Source organism: Scophthalmus maximus, chromosome 17 (assembly GCF_022379125.1).
Source record: "Scophthalmus maximus strain ysfricsl-2021 chromosome 17, ASM2237912v1, whole genome shotgun sequence".
In the NCBI taxonomy this organism is placed as follows: domain Eukaryota; kingdom Metazoa; phylum Chordata; class Actinopteri; order Pleuronectiformes; family Scophthalmidae; genus Scophthalmus; species Scophthalmus maximus.
This window is the reverse complement of record NC_061531.1, coordinates 17,245,001-17,262,350: the sequence shown is the minus strand read 5'-3', so window position 1 is coordinate 17,262,350 and position 17,350 is coordinate 17,245,001. Positions and strand designations below refer to the sequence as shown.

At 46.3% G+C, this 17,350-nt stretch overlaps 1 protein-coding gene and 1 long non-coding RNA gene across 4 annotated transcripts; one reads left to right on the top strand and one right to left on the bottom strand.

Moving 5' to 3' along the window:
* Nucleotides 1–2,433: 2,433 nt before the first annotated feature.
* LOC118288227 lies at nucleotides 2,434–14,715 on the bottom strand. The gene is made up of 3 exons (XR_004785824.2): nucleotides 14,645–14,715; nucleotides 5,020–5,220; nucleotides 2,434–4,896 (listed from the first exon to the last, which is right to left on the bottom strand). It is a non-coding gene; the product is annotated as an uncharacterized LOC118288227 (long non-coding RNA).
* On the top strand, nucleotides 8,432–13,867 carry LOC118288220 (neurogenic differentiation factor 2-like). 3 transcript variants are annotated; one of them, XM_035614070.2, is made up of 2 exons: nucleotides 8,432–8,880; nucleotides 11,425–13,867. In XM_035614070.2, the coding sequence occupies exon 2, from the start codon at nucleotides 11,432–11,434 to the stop codon at nucleotides 12,536–12,538; it is 1,107 nt and encodes a 368-aa protein (XP_035469963.1). In that variant the 5' UTR covers nucleotides 8,432–8,880; nucleotides 11,425–11,431; the 3' UTR covers nucleotides 12,539–13,867. The 3 variants fall into 3 exon arrangements, with proteins under 3 accessions (XP_035469963.1, XP_035469964.1, XP_047184015.1); XM_035614071.2 differs by lacking the exon at nucleotides 8,432–8,880 and adding an exon at nucleotides 9,439–9,898; XM_047328059.1 differs by lacking the exon at nucleotides 8,432–8,880 and adding an exon at nucleotides 9,967–10,694.
* Nucleotides 14,716–17,350: the final 2,635 nt, after the last annotated feature.

The window sequence follows — 17,350 nt, the reverse complement described above, 5'->3', positions numbered from 1 at the left end:
TTCAACATGTCTGCAGCTGTAAAACCTTTTTTTTTTTTTTTACACGTGCACAACTACATAATTTCCCTATAACCCCTATAATTTCATCCCACTGTTATTACTATTTCACCTCCTCAGACATGAAGGGAAAATGCGTGGCTTATGTCCATTACAAAACAAAACACAGACTGCTTAATCTGGATTTTGCTGAATGTTTCTGAAGAAATGAAAACCTTTTTCTCAGTCACTCGCTGCCTTGCGTAACCTCGTGGAGTGTTAGGGTGGAATGATTTTGATGAGGAATGTGTAATAGGCTCCGTTCAAGAGGTCGGCTCATGACAAGCTGCTTCTGTGTGCCCTTCCAAGTCTGGACAATGACGTTGTATTCTATTTTCTATATTCGAACATAAGAGGCTTGGTCTGTTGCCCCAAGTGAACAAATGTGGGGAGGACACGCCGAGCAATTCTCCGTCAAACGCAGCCTGAACGAGCAGGGGCGAGGCTGGCACGGCGGACGGAAACAGGATGATCGGCCGTGATCTGAGACGCCGACGTAAGAGGAGGCCTCTTAATCTCCCAAAATTAATCACAATTCGCTGGCACAATAAAATATGTCTTGCAGGCTTCGGTTTGTGGATTCACCAAGTGAAGTGAATGCATTTGAATACAAAGGAAAATGTATTCAACTTAATCCCATATTTTCCTATAAGCTCCAGGGAGGTTGCTGGAACAGAATTGAAAGTACATATAATAATTTCTAATAAAAGATTTTTTACATGTTTAATTATAACGTAGCAAGTGACTTTAACCAACTATTATATTTAGACTGCAGCCGACTGAGAACAGAAAGATCGTCCCGCTGAATAATACATACAGACTGGATTATTAGAGCACCAGAAAATCAGATTCAGGGCACCGAAAAAATATCAGATCGTTTAAATTTTCATACGACACATTCTGTTCTTGGAGAGACTACAACAACATTTACTCCTGTGGGGGTTTGTTCTGTCCCGTCTGCTCATCAGCTCCAGCTCCATGAGAGCGGTGGGGGTTCAGTCAGTGAGATTAGATTGTGAAGCTGTTCTGAAAATACGGAGCCGGTACAAAACAACAGTCCAAGCAATAAACAGGGGAATTGTATGTAAAACACAAACATGACCGGTGTCGTACTCTAAAAATAATAATAATATATTTGATTTATAAAGCGCTTTTCATGTACCCATGCGCTGGTACAAAAAGAAAGAAATAAAATAAACATTTACTCTGCATGTATGTCAGGTATAACATCATTGAAATCTTGTTGATTTCACCAGTGTTATTGTAAAATCCACAGGGGCTGTTTGTCGGATTAAAAGCGTGGCTGAGACACTGACAAGTACAATAAATAAAACCGAATGGTTCGTCGTCGAAAGGGAATTAAATCATTTGTGCTTACCGGGAAAAAAATGGTAAATAGAAAAACGTAGTGGGACTGGACGTAGTGAATGAAGTCGGCAGAGATCTTGCCGATCCAATCACAATCCGCTTATCTGATGATGGGGGCTGGCTTCTATACCATGACGGCAAAACACTCCTTCACAGAAAATTGTGGAATCATAGTTTGTCACGTCGTATTCACATACAGCATGATTTTGTAAATGATGGTCCCATTAACAGTCAAATAGACGACGAAGCATGGTACACATTGGAGCGTGGATACCGAGTGATTGACAGCTGGTACCGTCCAATGGGTGGGGGGGGCACAGTGGACGAGCTCTCACACTCGAGGCTTCACGAACCAATGGGTGACGTCACGGTGGGCTGCCACTTGTTGCTTCAGTGTCCTGATGCTGCGCCTCTTTCACTCATTAATATTCACTCTCTCTATCTCTCATTTGCACATTGTTATGCAACAGCCTCTTTACACAACGTTTGTGGGTTTTGAATCCACCTGTGGGGACGAATTACCTCCAACATTTCACCTGCTCAAGTCGTCGTGATGTCGCTTTGTGCATTTACAGATATTAATTTCAAACCCATCTATTTGTACATCACCTTCTATTTTAATTGCGCGTCATCTTGTTCATACATTTCGGTTCACGCGTTTCATTTATATCCCTGCTTTGGCAGAGCCAGAGGGGGAAGAAAAAAAAAATTCCTGCAGACAGATACTGTAGATCCCACTTGAGGCCTGAGAACACCCGAGCTTGATAATGACTCTTGCAGGGACATGCACACACACACACACACAAACACACAAACACACAAACACACACACACACACACACACACACACACACACACACACACACACACTCGAGACACTCCAAACCAGCTCCAAAGACAGATTGGGGAAAAAGTGTGTAATTCTATCTGCTCCAAAAACGGGGGGCATCATGTCGACGACAGGCCCCCTCAGGGCCCCCCCCCCCCCCCCCCACAGACCCCCACTGATACTCCACTGACTGTAAAAGACCAAATGCATGAATGTATGTACTCTGAATACTGTAAAACAAGAGGAGAAAAAACAAAACAAATGGGAGAATCTAATGTAATGAATATATCCACCTGCCAGCAGCTCTGGCTGCAATAAGCCGATACCCTCACCGGGGATTAATCAGGATCACAGAGAGGCTTTGTGCCCGTCCCAGCAGGTGCACTATTAATTCTGCTGAGGAAACACGAAAAAGAAGAGTCGCATGTCAGTCAACACCTCACCTGATCTCACCTGATCTCACCCACCCCCCCTCCAGCCCCCCGATCCGGTTATCTAACCCTCCATGACACAATAAGTACTGTTGGCATGAGCAGCCACAGATAACTGCACCTGGGGAAGCTGCTCTGGTGTCATCCATAACTTGTGCTGCAGTGTTTGTTTGATTTCGTGATAAAGGATGCGACGGCACCATCTGCTGTCCCGCTGGTGTGATTACACCTTAGGATGGCGCTGCCATGGAAACCGTCGCCGGCTGTTCGTGGTCACAACCCAGCTACGGAAACTTTGTGAGTTCTTTGCATGATCCTTTACTTTGCCCCAATTTGTTCTTAGCCTCTTTAGTTATTAACATTTTGTTTAACGTTTAACTTTTCTCTCTTTGGTTTATGCACTGTTCTTTTATTGATTCATTTGCACACCAGAGTTATCAATATGAACATACTGCTCATGTTTCAGCCGCATGGATGTGTGACGTCGTCTCTGCTGCTGCACTTTACACAGAGGTAAATTAAATGGTGTGAAAATATGAAAAACAATATTAAGCAAATGAACAAAAAAGGGGATTAGCTCTTCAGCTGTACTGTTATCGTTGCAACAATCGCACACCCAGGAACCAATATCCGTCTGGAAGGTCTTAGGAAAACACAGGGAATGACGACGGGATCGTCCCGGAGAAATCAGACATAGAATCACGGTAATCAAGAGAGAAGATACATAATCATCTTTAAAAAGATAATTCAAGGTTTCATGGGAAAGGGGGGAAAAAGGTTAGTGAAACAACAGATAGTTTAGTCTGGAGACCTTGTCCCCCGCAAAGTGATCAACTAACATCTAATATTATAACATTTAGTGTGAATATAAGTTTTCAGTCTCTCAACTACAGAACAAGATTGAATCCTTAAGATATGAGTGGGGACTTGTCTGGTTTTGAACCCATCACCATCAATTTCCATCTTTTCTCATAAAATATTTAACTCAATGTTTTCCAACAATACATTTGCTGGGTAGTTTTTTGCTTTTCATTTTGCTCACTTTTGCGTTATAACTTTATATTGTTTAGTTCCTTTTTTTTTTTTTTACAGGTGTAAGCTGTTTGCTCAACTGTCTATTGCTGTCTGGACGTTGTACTGTATGTTGATGCAATATATGTGTTTACGATACGCACACTGATGCTCTTACACAAAGTAAGTTTTGTTAACGGGTGAATAAAGTTATTTGAATTGAATTCTGTGTTTTCAAAACCAGATGTATTTTTGGATTAAGCACAATGAGAGGAAACCCTTATTACCAGAAGCACGATAATCATTGCAGTTCTACATAAATTCCAGTAGATGGCAGCATTTTGTCACATTTGGCTCTTTTAAAAAAAATGGTTGACCGGTGAGATCTTCAAATTGAAACTGAGTGGTTCATTTAAGGATGAGATCAAATTTCAAACCTGTCAGTGATGGACATGAAGATGGATAAATCACTCCTAATCACAGGATGTGTTCAGGATGCAAACTGAGATAATATGAAGACAGAGAATACAAATCCCTCCACATGGACAAGACCGTGGAAGGAGAAGAAAACACTGAACACCTGACGAGGTGAGGGAGTGAACGATGTTCTTGAACTTAGAATTGAAAAGAAGCAGGACCGGGTTGGGGGAAAAAAAATCAAGGAGCAGAGAGAGAAACAAAGATGAATGTGAGGAATGACAGCGTGGGAACGGGTTGTTTGTTGGACTGTGTGCTGTTGTAGAGATGAGTGGGTGGGTGCGACGGGTATAAAGTAGGGTGGTGGTTGGGGGGTGTTGCTGGAGATGTAGCAGGTGGAAGACATGGTGGTGGAGGCAGCGACGGAGGAGGACATGGCAGTGGTAGGGGCAGTGATTTAATTAGCAGCCCTCTACCCCCTCCAGCCCTTCACTCATCGCATCAATAATGCATGGCCCCCCTTGTTTCCACTGCCATAATGAATCCTCTCTCTTACTATAATTAAAAGCCAAAAAATTCCCACAAGATGGCTCGGCTTGGCCGGGCGCGGGGGCTCGGGGTTGGCACAGGAACTGATGACAAAACTCCAGAGCCTCGCTCACACACTTAACACCCTGTGGGCCGACAGATCGACGGACAGAGGGATCAGTGGTGGACTCCAACACGCGCGGGACGGGACGAGGCCTGATGAAGACGAGCTACAGGAGCACGGAGAGCGTGACGGAGCGATGACAGGATGCACTGCTTTGGAAAAGAAATGTGCTTTTATCGCGTCTGTGTTTGTGAAGGAGTGAGGGAAATAGTGAGGGACGAGCGTACAAGTACACACACACACACACACACACACACCTACATGCACATTCTTACACATGGCTTCCTGGCTCCCAGATGAGGTCTTGTCTCCGCTGCAGCCGAGCCAGACGAGAGAGGGAGAGAGAGGTGGAGCTTTTTCTGATGCTGCAATTAAGGACCACACTGTCTGGGCGAGCAAACAAGGATGAATATTTCAGTCCGGAGATCTCCATGGGCACCTATGGTGGGTGGTGCTGGGAGGGGGGCCTGGCACACCTACACACACACACACAGAGAGAGAGAGAGAGAGAGACAGAAACAAATGTTTACCACGGCTGCCAGAATCATTCACCTCCCAATCGCAGACGGCACAATTATCACAACAGCAACGCTGCTGTAAACGATGCCAACATGTGACGGCGTATTGAACCGTATTCCACAAGAAGGTTCATACGTCGTCGGTGCGTATATGGGAGCAGTCGTGGTACAGTGGCTTTGTGAGAAGAAAGGGTGCAGTGAGCCTCCAAGTTTGGCCACGTGCCAGGAAACAGCACAATAGAGAGCAGAGGTCAAATCTCAAATGCATCCTAAATGTTATTCCTCCTCTTTCCTCTCAGCATCACCTCACTCACCTCTTCAGGACTCTCTATTTTAAAGCGGTGCTCCACTTCCGAGGGCGCGCTCGTTTCGCTCACACGCAGGACCTGACCAGTATGGGAGCGCTCCCTCTGGTGTGCGGGGGCTCATTGTCCCTCCTCCTGCGCCCCCCACCCCCGCCGCCGCTGCCGTCCTCGGCCCCATCTCCAACTTGATTTATCGCCCTGAAATACCACTGCACTAATTAGTCAAGTAATTAATTAATAGGCATTTGCATTTGTGCATATGCAATTAGGCGGGCTGGAGAGAGAGAGGAGAAGAGTGCAGATGGGGTCCGGGAGTCTGGGTGGGGGTGGGTGGGTGCGTCCATGTGTGTGTGTGTGTGTGTGTGTGTGCTGTATTTCATAATTTGTGCCAGTGGAAGTTTGTGGCTTCTCCCAGAAAGACAAGTGAAGTGCAGGTCATCACCTCACATGTCTGACAGTGAGAGGAGGAGGAGGAGGAGGGAGGGGGAGATGACAAAGGTGCGGAGGTGTGGCTTGATGACTTTGAAAAGCCATTGGGTGTCATTTGACCGCAGAGTGATGGGGATGTTTGATATCTTAAAGAGGAGAGGGGGCTTCAGTATTTTGCATGTTGATGACATTCTGTTCAGCCGCACAGCAGGTGGCCCCTTACTCAGGATTTAATCTGCGCGCAAACACGATGCAAAGTCTTTTCTAAAATATCATAATTCCAAAACAAGCTCTCCTTTCGGCATTTTCCGATATCAGAGCCAAAGCCTTTTTTCCCCCCCGAGTGGAGCCGCCTTGTGCTCGGCACTGGGCTGAAGCCACACTGTTGACATTTAGCATTTGTTTTGGCAAGGTGACCTGAAGGTCGACTGGGACTTGTTGCAAAGCATCAAGCCCCCCGTCCCCCTCCCCACATGGCCGCAGTCCTCGCATTCTCGCCCAATAGTCGGAATAGGGCACTGATTTGGCTCGATGTCCCTCCACACACACACACACACACACACACACAGACACCGAGACACAACAACCCCACCGCAGTTTGGGGCAGTGCCAGGTTACCCCCTCCCCTCATCCCATAAGGGACCAGAGGCACATTAGTGAATGTGCAGCATCACGGCTCCCCAGCCACAGCTGCCACACCACTGGCGACCCCAGGGGTGACCCCTGCAACGCCCCCCTCCTCCCTCCATCGGTCGGGGCTGCGGAGGAGAGGAGACGTGGGGGTGAACCAGGACCAAGGACATGATGAGCTTCTATCAGCTATTTTCTCAGCCTCCATCCAGGTCCCTGCTGCCCGCTGCCCGCTGCCCACCCGGCCCGACGGGCATCTCTGTGCCAACTTGGACTTGCTGGTCATTGAGCTCATTTCTCCCACATTAACTCCACTAATGTCTGCTAAATAGAGAAACGTGTGAGCTGGGATGGACAATACATGACATACAGGGGAGATGAGGATGCTGATGGCGAGGAATTCTTGCATTGAAGTGCCAGCATCCTAAACCTTGGACACTTCTGCCAGCTCCTATAGACCAGCACAGATTCCCCTGTCATCCTCCCGTCCCTCTTCCTCCTAATTTTTCATACATCCCTAGTGGGCCTGCACACCTGGGGTCTCACTTTCTGTCGTCCCCCCTTCAGCCAGCGTCTGTGTCTCTCTCTCTCTCTCTCTCTCTCTCTCTCTAATGGTCGCCTTCTGCAGGCATCACTCACTCAGCACTGATGGGAGCAAACCCTGGCAAAACCTCGCACACTCGGAAAACCGCTACCAGTGAACATTTGATCCCCACACTTTAACAGCATGAGCACTGGTTAGCACACACACACACGCACACACACACATACACATCATATCTTTCCTGGGTCATCTGCAGCCGGTCGTTGTGCCCTGTGACACAAGAGTCACACACACACACACACACACACACACGCAGTTGGTTTGGGTTTTCTCGTTCCTCAGAAAACGTCTATACGCATAAAATCTGATTAGGGTAAATAAATAAACAATATGCCTTCTGTTCTGCCGCCTTAATGCACTTATAATGCATCAACCCACCCACCCACTGCACCAACCCCCCAACCCCCCACGCTGCTTCTGAAGCAGTCATGTGGTGGAGAGTGTAGGAAAACTATAAACCCAACCTCTCATTTGCTTCAAGACTTAATTGGGAGTAATTTTTATAATAGACTGTAGTTTTCTCATCATTCCTATACGAGGGTCTTGAGACAGAGGATATTGGCTAGATGTGGTTTTTATAGCAGCTCTTGATTGGCTGCAGGTCACAGTTTATCTATACTGTCACTTATCGCAGATAAAACTCTACTGTAGGTTTGGTTTATAGCTGCAGACACTTCATGCGTGACCCTGAGGTGTGCAACCACTAAGACACTTCCTATGGGGCTGACACCTCATCGCACAATATTAAATATTGTATATTTAATATTTAACTCCCACATCTTTGCAGCTCAAACCACCTGGATCGGGGTTTTTTTGTTGGGTTTTTTTTGGACTGCTTGGCAGGTGAACGAGGGGCAAATTCCGCAGGTTCCACTGAAACAAATTGCCTTCATCCGCGGGGGGTCAACAGTGATGATTTTTGTTTGTTCCACCATTTTTTTTTCTCCATCTCTCTCCATCTCTCTCTCTCTCTCTCTCTTCTGTTTTTCCTCCTTCTTCTTTTTTTCTGGCTGTGTGAGCGCGAGCGCGGTGACAGATGGCGAAGCCCTCCTCCTCCTCCTCCTCCTCCACCTCCTCCTCTCTCTCTCTCTCTCTCTCTCTCTCTTCCTCTCTCTCTCTCTCTCTTCCCCCGGGGAGGGCAAATCTCTCCAAATGCGGGCGCATGTCAATCACCAGTCTCTCTCTCTCTCTCTCTCTCTCTCTCTCTCATGTGATGGCTCTTGCCGGTGACGTGCCAGCCATATGGGCGCTGGCATCGCAGCCCTTAGCTGGTATGTAACCCCCGTCCCCGGGTAGCTCACGGTTGTGCCACACGCACATGCATCCACACACACACAAGGACGCAGCCGAGACGCACGTTCGTTCCATCGAATGCGCGCACAACTGGGAGAGAAGCATCGGATCAGCACCTACACACACTCACTCACTCACTCACACACACACACACACACACACTCACACACACTCACTCACTCACTGACGAAGAGGAGGAGGAGGAGGAGGAGAGCGGCGGCGCTTCGCTCGCTCGGGCAGGTCCGGTCCCCGAAGATGGTTTGAAAACTCGAGCGCGTGGTTTGGTTGGTGTGTGTGTGGGGGTTTTTTTGTCGGACCCCTCCAGAAGAAATCCCATGCGAAGAGCTCGAGCCCGAGGTAAGTTGGAGCATAAACAACATTAGATATAATTTGATTTCATATTTTAGGAGAAGGGAAAAAAAATAATAATTCTGGACGCGTGAGTGACCGTCCAAAATGGAGGAGAGATTTAAATCTGATAAAGACATGAGGGTCCCAGGTGTCCACGGGGTTCCGATAATACTTTAAAATTGCACCTTTATCGCTCATCAGTTTGTGTTGATCGATCGATACCGATTGCTTTAGGGGGGGGGGGTGTCCGTGACTTTGCTCCATGGCTCGTATCGACCCCACGACACGTTGCCTCTTCGCGCACTTGGCACATTTTGAGAAAGGAAAGCAAAAAATGGCACAAATGGCACAAAACGCTGCATTTTCCATGTTTGGCACTTTATCAGATTTCCGTATGGGCGCGCTTGGCACAAACAGCTCAGATCCTCCACTGGCTCTCTCTCCATCTCTCTCCATCTCTCTCCATGTCTCTCCCACTCCCACTCCCATCTCTCTCCATCTCTCTTCCCATCTCTCTCCCCATCTCTCTCCATCTCTCTCCATCTCTCTTCCCATCTCTCTCCCCATCTCTCCCCATCTCTCTCCCCATCTCTCTCCATCTCTCTCCATCTCTCTCCCCATCTCCTTCTCTCTCCGTCTACGCGCCCTTCAACTTTTGACATCCAAATCTACCTGGATTATAAAGAGATAAGGTCGAGTCAAAAAGATCCCACTCCTCCTCCTCCTCCGGGATCATGTCCTGAAGACTGGAGTATTGAAAGCCCCAATATAGATGGTATCGGACACTGATTTGATTTTTGTTCTAGGGAGAGAGATTCCTGCGTCTGGACCTCGAATGAGACTGAAACTAAAAAAAAGATAAAAACTCCCCCCGTGGAAGATTTGATTTTGATTTTGTTTTATGTATCTGCCTGAACGAAGGACGCCCTGCTCCTCTTCGTCCTCTTCGTCCTCCTCCTCTTCCTCGCTTCTAATGGCAGATTCACTGATGATTTGCATGTTCGAGCTCGGAGCAAACGACAGGGTGGGACATCGCCACGCCGACTGTGACAGAACGTGATTTATCTCTTGTCTGTCCAGTTGATTTCATGTTATTATTATTATTAGTATTATTAGTATTATCTCCAACGATCTATATCTCGTCAGTAACGCCGCTCGTTGCTGCTGCTGCTGCTGCTGCTGCTGCATTTTGGATCCGCGACCAACGAGTTGTGTGTTTTTCTTTCATTGATTATTTTATATATTTAACGAGGGCTAAAAGGGAACACGCGAAAAAAGAAGTGCGTTTCGCAATCACGCACTCGTGCATACTGAATCACGTGTGAAATCTATTTCGTGTAAGCTGCACGCTCTGTTAATTAAACGTTGTTGTGTAGTGGGGGGGTTTTTTTCTTTCTTTCTTTCTTCCCTTTCCTCTCCTTCCTTCTAATTGAGGCAAACCCTCCTGAGCCCGAGATTTTAAAAACGAGATTTTGCCCCTGGCACAGCCCCCGAGGTAATTAACCAACCATCACAGACTGCGGGTCTCTATCAGCTGCTGGGTGAGACGGTGCGACCGGAGGTGGGGAGTGGGACGTGTTGTGGGGGGCGAGGGGAGGTCGGACAGCATCAGACCTCGTCTTCCTTTTTACCGGGATGCATCCGCTTTTATTGACCAAGCGGCAGGACGATCGGTTCATAGTTTCTTCTTCTTCTTTTGTTTCTTTCTCCAGATGTTACCGGTTAATGTTAGGGTTTTTGATTAAGTGTTGCTTGTTATAGTGAGCTAATAATAGTTGGATCGTGCCTCGTTAACAGCTGCGGCCAGGAGGGATTTGGAGGTAAATATGGCTTCGCCTAAAAAATTGATATTTCCATAATTGCTAATTGATATAATACGCAATAAGCCCCTTTTGTACAGGTCGAGTGAGCGTTTATCCGTAAGTCTGAGCCTGACTTTATGAACGCAGCTTCACGGCCTATCAATTAAATAAACTGCAGCCCCCCTGAGGAGAAGGTGCACGGTGGTGTGTGGGTGAATAGTGCTGGAATGCAGCCAGGAGTGTGTGTGTGTGTGTGTGTGTGTGTGTGTGTGTATATATATATATATATATATATATATATATATTTATCTATATATATGGGCGTCAGGAGGAGTGAAAGTGTGTGTGTGTGTGGGGGGGGGGGGGCCCTCCCCATGGGACCTGTAATGTGGCCCCTGCCGCTGGGACCCGCTGCGAGAGGACGCGACGGGGGCACACGGATGACAGCAGGGAATTAAATGTGGGATCCGTCTGGCTGGGAACCAGCGCGAAGCTTTAGTGGATGATGATTTTTATTTATTTATATATCTTCTTTTTTTATTATTTTCCCCAAGTTGATACTTTTTGGGGTAAAAAGAAACGACTCAAATAGCCTGTATAATATTCTAATAACTGGATTTTCATGCTTCCTCAGGGGAACTTAATGGCTTTTTCTTACAGACACAAGTTGCGATAGAAATGTCTTCGTTTTCAATTTTTTTCTTATTATATGTATATTTTTTATAAATGCATTTTTGCCTCCCCGCAGAGCCACGATGTTGACGAGGCTGTTCAGTGACCCCTCGCTGCTGCCCGAGGTGCAGAAGTACTCCGGCTGGGCGGAGGACAGCGAAGACGACGAGTCCAAGATCAAGGACGACGACCAGGACGCCCGGGACGACATGGAGGCCTCCGAGCTGAGGGGGCTCGGCGGCAGCCGCACGCACTCCGAGCACGCCGGGGAGGACGACCTGGACGACGACATGGACGACGACGACGACGACGTGGAGGACGAGGACGACGGGGGGGAGGACACGGAGGGGGACAGGCCCAAGAAGAGGGGCCCCAAGAAGCGCAAGATGACGCCGGCCCGCATCGAGCGCTCCAAAATGCGACGGACGAAGGCGAACGCGCGCGAGCGGACCCGCATGCACGACCTGAACTCCGCGCTCGACAATCTGCGCAAGGTGGTGCCGTGCTACTCCAAGACGCAGAAACTGTCCAAGATCGAGACGCTGCGCTTGGCCAAGAACTACATCTGGGCCCTGTCGGAGATACTGCGCTCCGGGAAGAGGCCCGACGTCGTGGCCTACGTGCAGACGCTGTGCAAGGGACTCTCCCAGCCCACCACCAACCTCGTGGCCGGGTGCCTGCAGCTCAACTCCCGCAACTTCCTGACCGAGCAGCAGTGTCAGGACGGGGCCAGGTACGGCTCCGGCTCCTTCTCCATGCACTCCTACCCCTACCAGTGCGCGCGTCTGTCCAGCCCCCACTGCCAGCCGGGCTCGAACTCGCACGCGCTGAGGACGCCGCACGGCTACTGCGCGCCTTACGACTCTCTGTACGGCGGGAGCGGGTCCCCGGAGTACAACAGCCCCGAGTACGAGGGGCCCCTCAGCCCGCCCGTGTGCATCAACGGCAACTTTTCCCTGAAGCACCAGGGCCCCGCGTCGCCCGACAACGAGAAGGGATACCACTACTCTATGCATTACTCCGGCCTGCCCGCGGGCTCCAGACCCGCCGGGGCCCCCAACCTGGTGTTCGGCTCCACGGGGGCCCGGAGCGGCATTCACTCTGAGAACGCCCTGCCTTACCACGACATGCACTTACACCACGAGCGGGCCCCCGCGTACGACGAACTGAACGCGTTTTTTCACAATTGAAATTGAATCTGTGCGTAATCCTTGCAATCAACAATCGACCCACGGCTGCACACACACACACACACACACACACACTTCTTATTTTGACAAGCTCGACAGCCCCCGCCACGACTCGGCCATTCTGGAGACACGTGTCACTCGTCGTCGTTGCTGATTTTTTTCCTTAATTTACTCATATTTAAACTTCTGGTTTGCTGTAGTCAGGGATGAAGTGGAGGACGATCCACAGTCCTATAATAGAAATTATCCGTTTTTTTAAGGCTGACATTAAATATGTGAAAGGGAAATTTGATGAAACAAATCACATTACGACCCAAGGAATAAGGGGATTTTAAAATATCAATGTTTTGAAAGTGTGAATTGTGTTTGTATTGGTGGTTGTTTTGCGGTTTTTTTTTATGACAGGAAGTCAAAGTTTACCCACTTATTGATCGGCCACCGACACGTCACTGGCGTTCAGCTGCACACAAGACATGTAGACGGTGGTTGAAAGGAAATTAATGAACGAGCTAATATTATTTCGCCTGGACGTGAGGAGGGTCGTTTAGTTGTTTTTTTTTTGGGGGGGGGGGGGGGGGGGGGGGGGGGGGTGTGTGAAGAAATGCAGAGGCAAGTGTTGAATCGAGAGAAGTGTGCTTGTTGGGTAATTGTTGTTTCAGACAAATCGGTTTTCTCAAGCAAATCAAATTCCAGTTGTTTCACATCTATGCAAAAACCCAACGAGACCAGAGAGAGGCGAGGCAACAAGGCCCGGAAAGACACCGTGTGTGTTTCATCAGCACTGCTGTTGCACGTGCACGCGCGCGCGCACACACACACATGCGCACACACACATGCACACACACAAACACACACACACACACACACACACGCGCTTGCACAATTGAATCAACACCCAATCAACCTCGCTGTGTGTTTTAACTCATAAAGAAGAAGAAGAAGAAGAAGAAAAATCATCTCAAAACAATGAAATCATCTCATTTTCGTTTCTTTACTCTAATTTATTCGTGTATTATCTTAATTATTATGCCACTTGAGCCATTGCACTGTATTTTTTAAATTTCTAAATTACATTTTGATTCAGTATTTAAATTTTTATTTGCAATCTGCTGTTGAATAATTTATTATTATTATTATTATCATCATTATTATTATTGCACGTATTTATTGTGTTGTTTTTGTAACTAATGTTGAAAGTCTCTATGGAAACGAAGGGATACATGTGTTGCTGGTCTTTTTCTTTTTTTTTCCTTTTTCATAAAATTCAAGTCTTTCAACTTTGTATTCAACAAACTGTGTGGTCAAATAAAATGACAATAAATGAAACTGCAACTGGATTATTATTATTTATTTTACACCTACCGCACCTTGGCATCCTATTAAAAGTCCCAATACCTTCGCAATCAATTGGAAATGAATATCAGACTCTTTTTTCATAATGAATACATGGTTCAGTCATATTTTTTGTGGGACTGTATTAGCTTTTCGCAGAACAGTAGCCCGGACCCGTCAGTATGTTATTGGCCGATATGAGGCTGCGTCCCGGGCCCGGTGCCACAACCTGCAGGAGTTCCTCTCAGAGCCTCGGGGCCTTCGTGTTCTAATGTGGGACAGGAGGAGGGAGAGAGGGCAGGGCTCTGTCTCTCCCCCCGGTGACGGGAAGTGGTGCCAATGTAGCCAAAACTTACAAAACAGTCTTTAAAAAATGTATATGGAAAGATTTAAAAAAAAAAAAATTGTATTTAGACCTAGTATTAGTATTTAGAGGACGAAAAATGGATTTGGTGTAAATTTCGACTCTGTGGTTAAATCATCTAAAGACTCTGGAGAAACTAGTTGACATATACAAATGAAAGGTATTATAAACTATATCAAATACTGCGAAAAAGGTCAACTGAGTAATATTTCAATGTTTGACATCGAGACACGCGACACGAGGAAGAAATGTGTTTCAGCACCGCGGAGAGCTCCTCCCTCCTCCGATGAAACGTGTGAACATATTCTGCAGGAAACCTGATCATTGCTGCAACACTTAATAACTTAATGCATCACAGTGACGCTTTCAAATATGGAAAAAGCCCCATTTTTAGATTTTTATCCCATCACCTCTAGAAGACGTCCTGCGGGTCAGTTGGTTTCACGCCAGGTTCCGTCAATCCAGAGCCTCGACCACTAAAAGAAAAAGCAAAAAAAGCAAATCAACATCACGTTAAAATCTTAACAACACACTCTCTGTTTTTAGTTATATATATTTTTAGTTTTCTCCAGTATACCACCGAGATTAATGCTCATTTAGTTGTAGGTCTTTTAGTTGGAAAATGTTGCAAAGATCATTTTTATTTCTGTCTTTTTAATACTGTAAATGAAATCATGACAACAGATAAATATTTTTTTCTTAGATTTCCATCGTTCGATGATGCATTAAACATTAGCTATGAATTATGAAGTCGCCCCCCCCCTTTCACAGTTTCACCTCTTGTATCTTTAAATACACATCTCATATTGGTGCCATATATACATACAACAGTGGATTCATGTGGCATTATGAAAACATGGGTTCATCTGTTTGAATCAATTACATTTGCATGTTTATTGATGGAGAGTAAACACACACACACACACATACACGAACTCAACTCTTTTCAACAAATTATGAAATATCATTTTTTTCTAAATGGTACAGTAACCACAACACACACACACACACACACACACACACACACACCCACACACAATGCAGGGGGCAGCCGTTGCCACCCCGGCTGAGTTTGGAGCTCTGCCCCCGGACCCATATGTTCCCCAAAAAATTTCCCGGGTGCTCTCTGCTGTACGCACACACGCGCACACACGCACACGCACGCGCACACACACACGCACGCGCGCGCGCGCGCGCGCACACACACACACACACACACACACGATCAATATAACAGAGTGATATCAATACTTCCAAAAGATTAATTCAAGATTATTTCCCACCGTATCTATAATTGATCTAAGTGGGCACCAGCTGAGGTTTTAAGGTCCAATATCAATCTTCAGACTCTATCAATGAAATTAAAATTAACATTTAAAGCAATCTTAAAGAGAAAACTGAACATGGAGAGGATCAATCGTTTAATTTTTGGAGGAACTTACCAAACAATTTACTATTAATTTCCCGTCAGCCCTCAGTTATTCCTCCATGGTATCCCCAAGAATTTAATTTCTTAATATATGCAGATTTGTTTGATAAAGAAATGGACTATTTATTCTACTACTTAAAAAAAAATAATAGCAGAATACATTTTGAAATAGTATAAAAACCAACAATATTTCACAACAGTTCGACCGCAAGTTGAAGTAAACCAACAGGCTAATTTCCCCCAACAGAAGAATAAGAATAATTAATAATAATAATTATGATCAATCTATGAAATAGCATTTAATAATACAAAACGCAGCCAGTCACACTTTTACACAACGAACATATACGTTTGTATAATGATAGGCTAATCAGGAAAATTTAGAAAAATAAAAGAATAAAAGAATAACCTAAAGGAAAATAATACATCTTAAAAAACATATTCATCTCTTATGTATTAAACTCGATTTAAAAAAATTTTTTTGAGTTTAGCACTTGTGGCTGCATCAGATTTTCGTTCAAGGATGAACCAAAAAAAAAGGGAGATATTGTCATTAATGATGAACCAGGGAATAAATGATGGTTTCCTAGTTTCATGTACTTTTCAAACACGGTCCAGTCTCGATATAAACGTGTTCCACCTGGCAGCAGGTGCGAGGCCTCATTCAGTCTGAGCTCCGACCCGCGGTCCTGCAGTGTTGGCTCAGGTTGTGGGTTTCAAGCCCCGAGGCCCACTCTGCTGTTTGTGTTGCACTTTTGTGTAAGTTCTTCTCTTTTATTTATTTAAGGCCTCTATATTCTTTTTTTGGCCTCATCAGCAAAGAAAAAAAATGCTGCATGCATTTCCGAAAGGAGCCAAATCCCAAACAAAAGTGAAGCCAGCCAGCGAGTGGGGCGAGAGGGCATCCATCAGATCTACTCCCCGACCCTCCACCAACTCTTCCTCCACCGTCCGGAGAGAGGGAGGGTGAGGCTGAGGCCGAGGGAGGGGAGGGAGGCTGGCAGGCTGGCGGAGGAGAGCCGTGCCAAGTCCCTTAATGTTCCCCAGCAGCAGCACCGGGAGCTCCGGAGAGGACAGCCCGGCGCGCGCGCGCCAGTGTGCCAGTTCACCGGGCCAAAGTGGCGCTGCTGGGAGGAGCCGATGTTTCTTTCCTAATTTTTGCAGCATCTGTTCATTATCCAGGACGTTTAAAAAAAAAAAAACTAAAAAAAACGAGAGCGCCCATCCCGAGGAACCCTCCGCCACACACACGCACACATACACAAGCGCGCACGGATACATGGAAGTGAGGCTTTTTTTTGTGTCCGTGTGTGTGAAGAGAGTTGGCCAGTGAATATGCATAATATTATGTGCATGAGCTCATGCATTGGACAAAGGTTATGTTGCACCATCAGAATTAAAACACAGTCCTCCTGTAGTAACCCTGTCACATAACATCACTAACACACACACACACACACACACACACACACACACACACACACACACACACACACACACACACGAGCCTATAAAGAAACACGAGCCTCTAAAGAAAGATTTCTAAATAAATTGATTCAGATTCTATTGTTAAACTGAAAATGTGTATTTTGCTCAGTTTGAGTGTGTGTGTGTGTGTGTGTGTGTCATCAAATGAAAATTATATTTTAATTCATGCACAAAACGACTGATTATTATTGCAAATGTT

Coding starts and splice junctions, on each gene's coding strand:
- LOC118288220 (XM_035614070.2), top strand. CDS start 11,432: ATGTTGACGAGGCTGTTCAGTGACCCCTCGCTGCTGCCCGAGGTGCAG.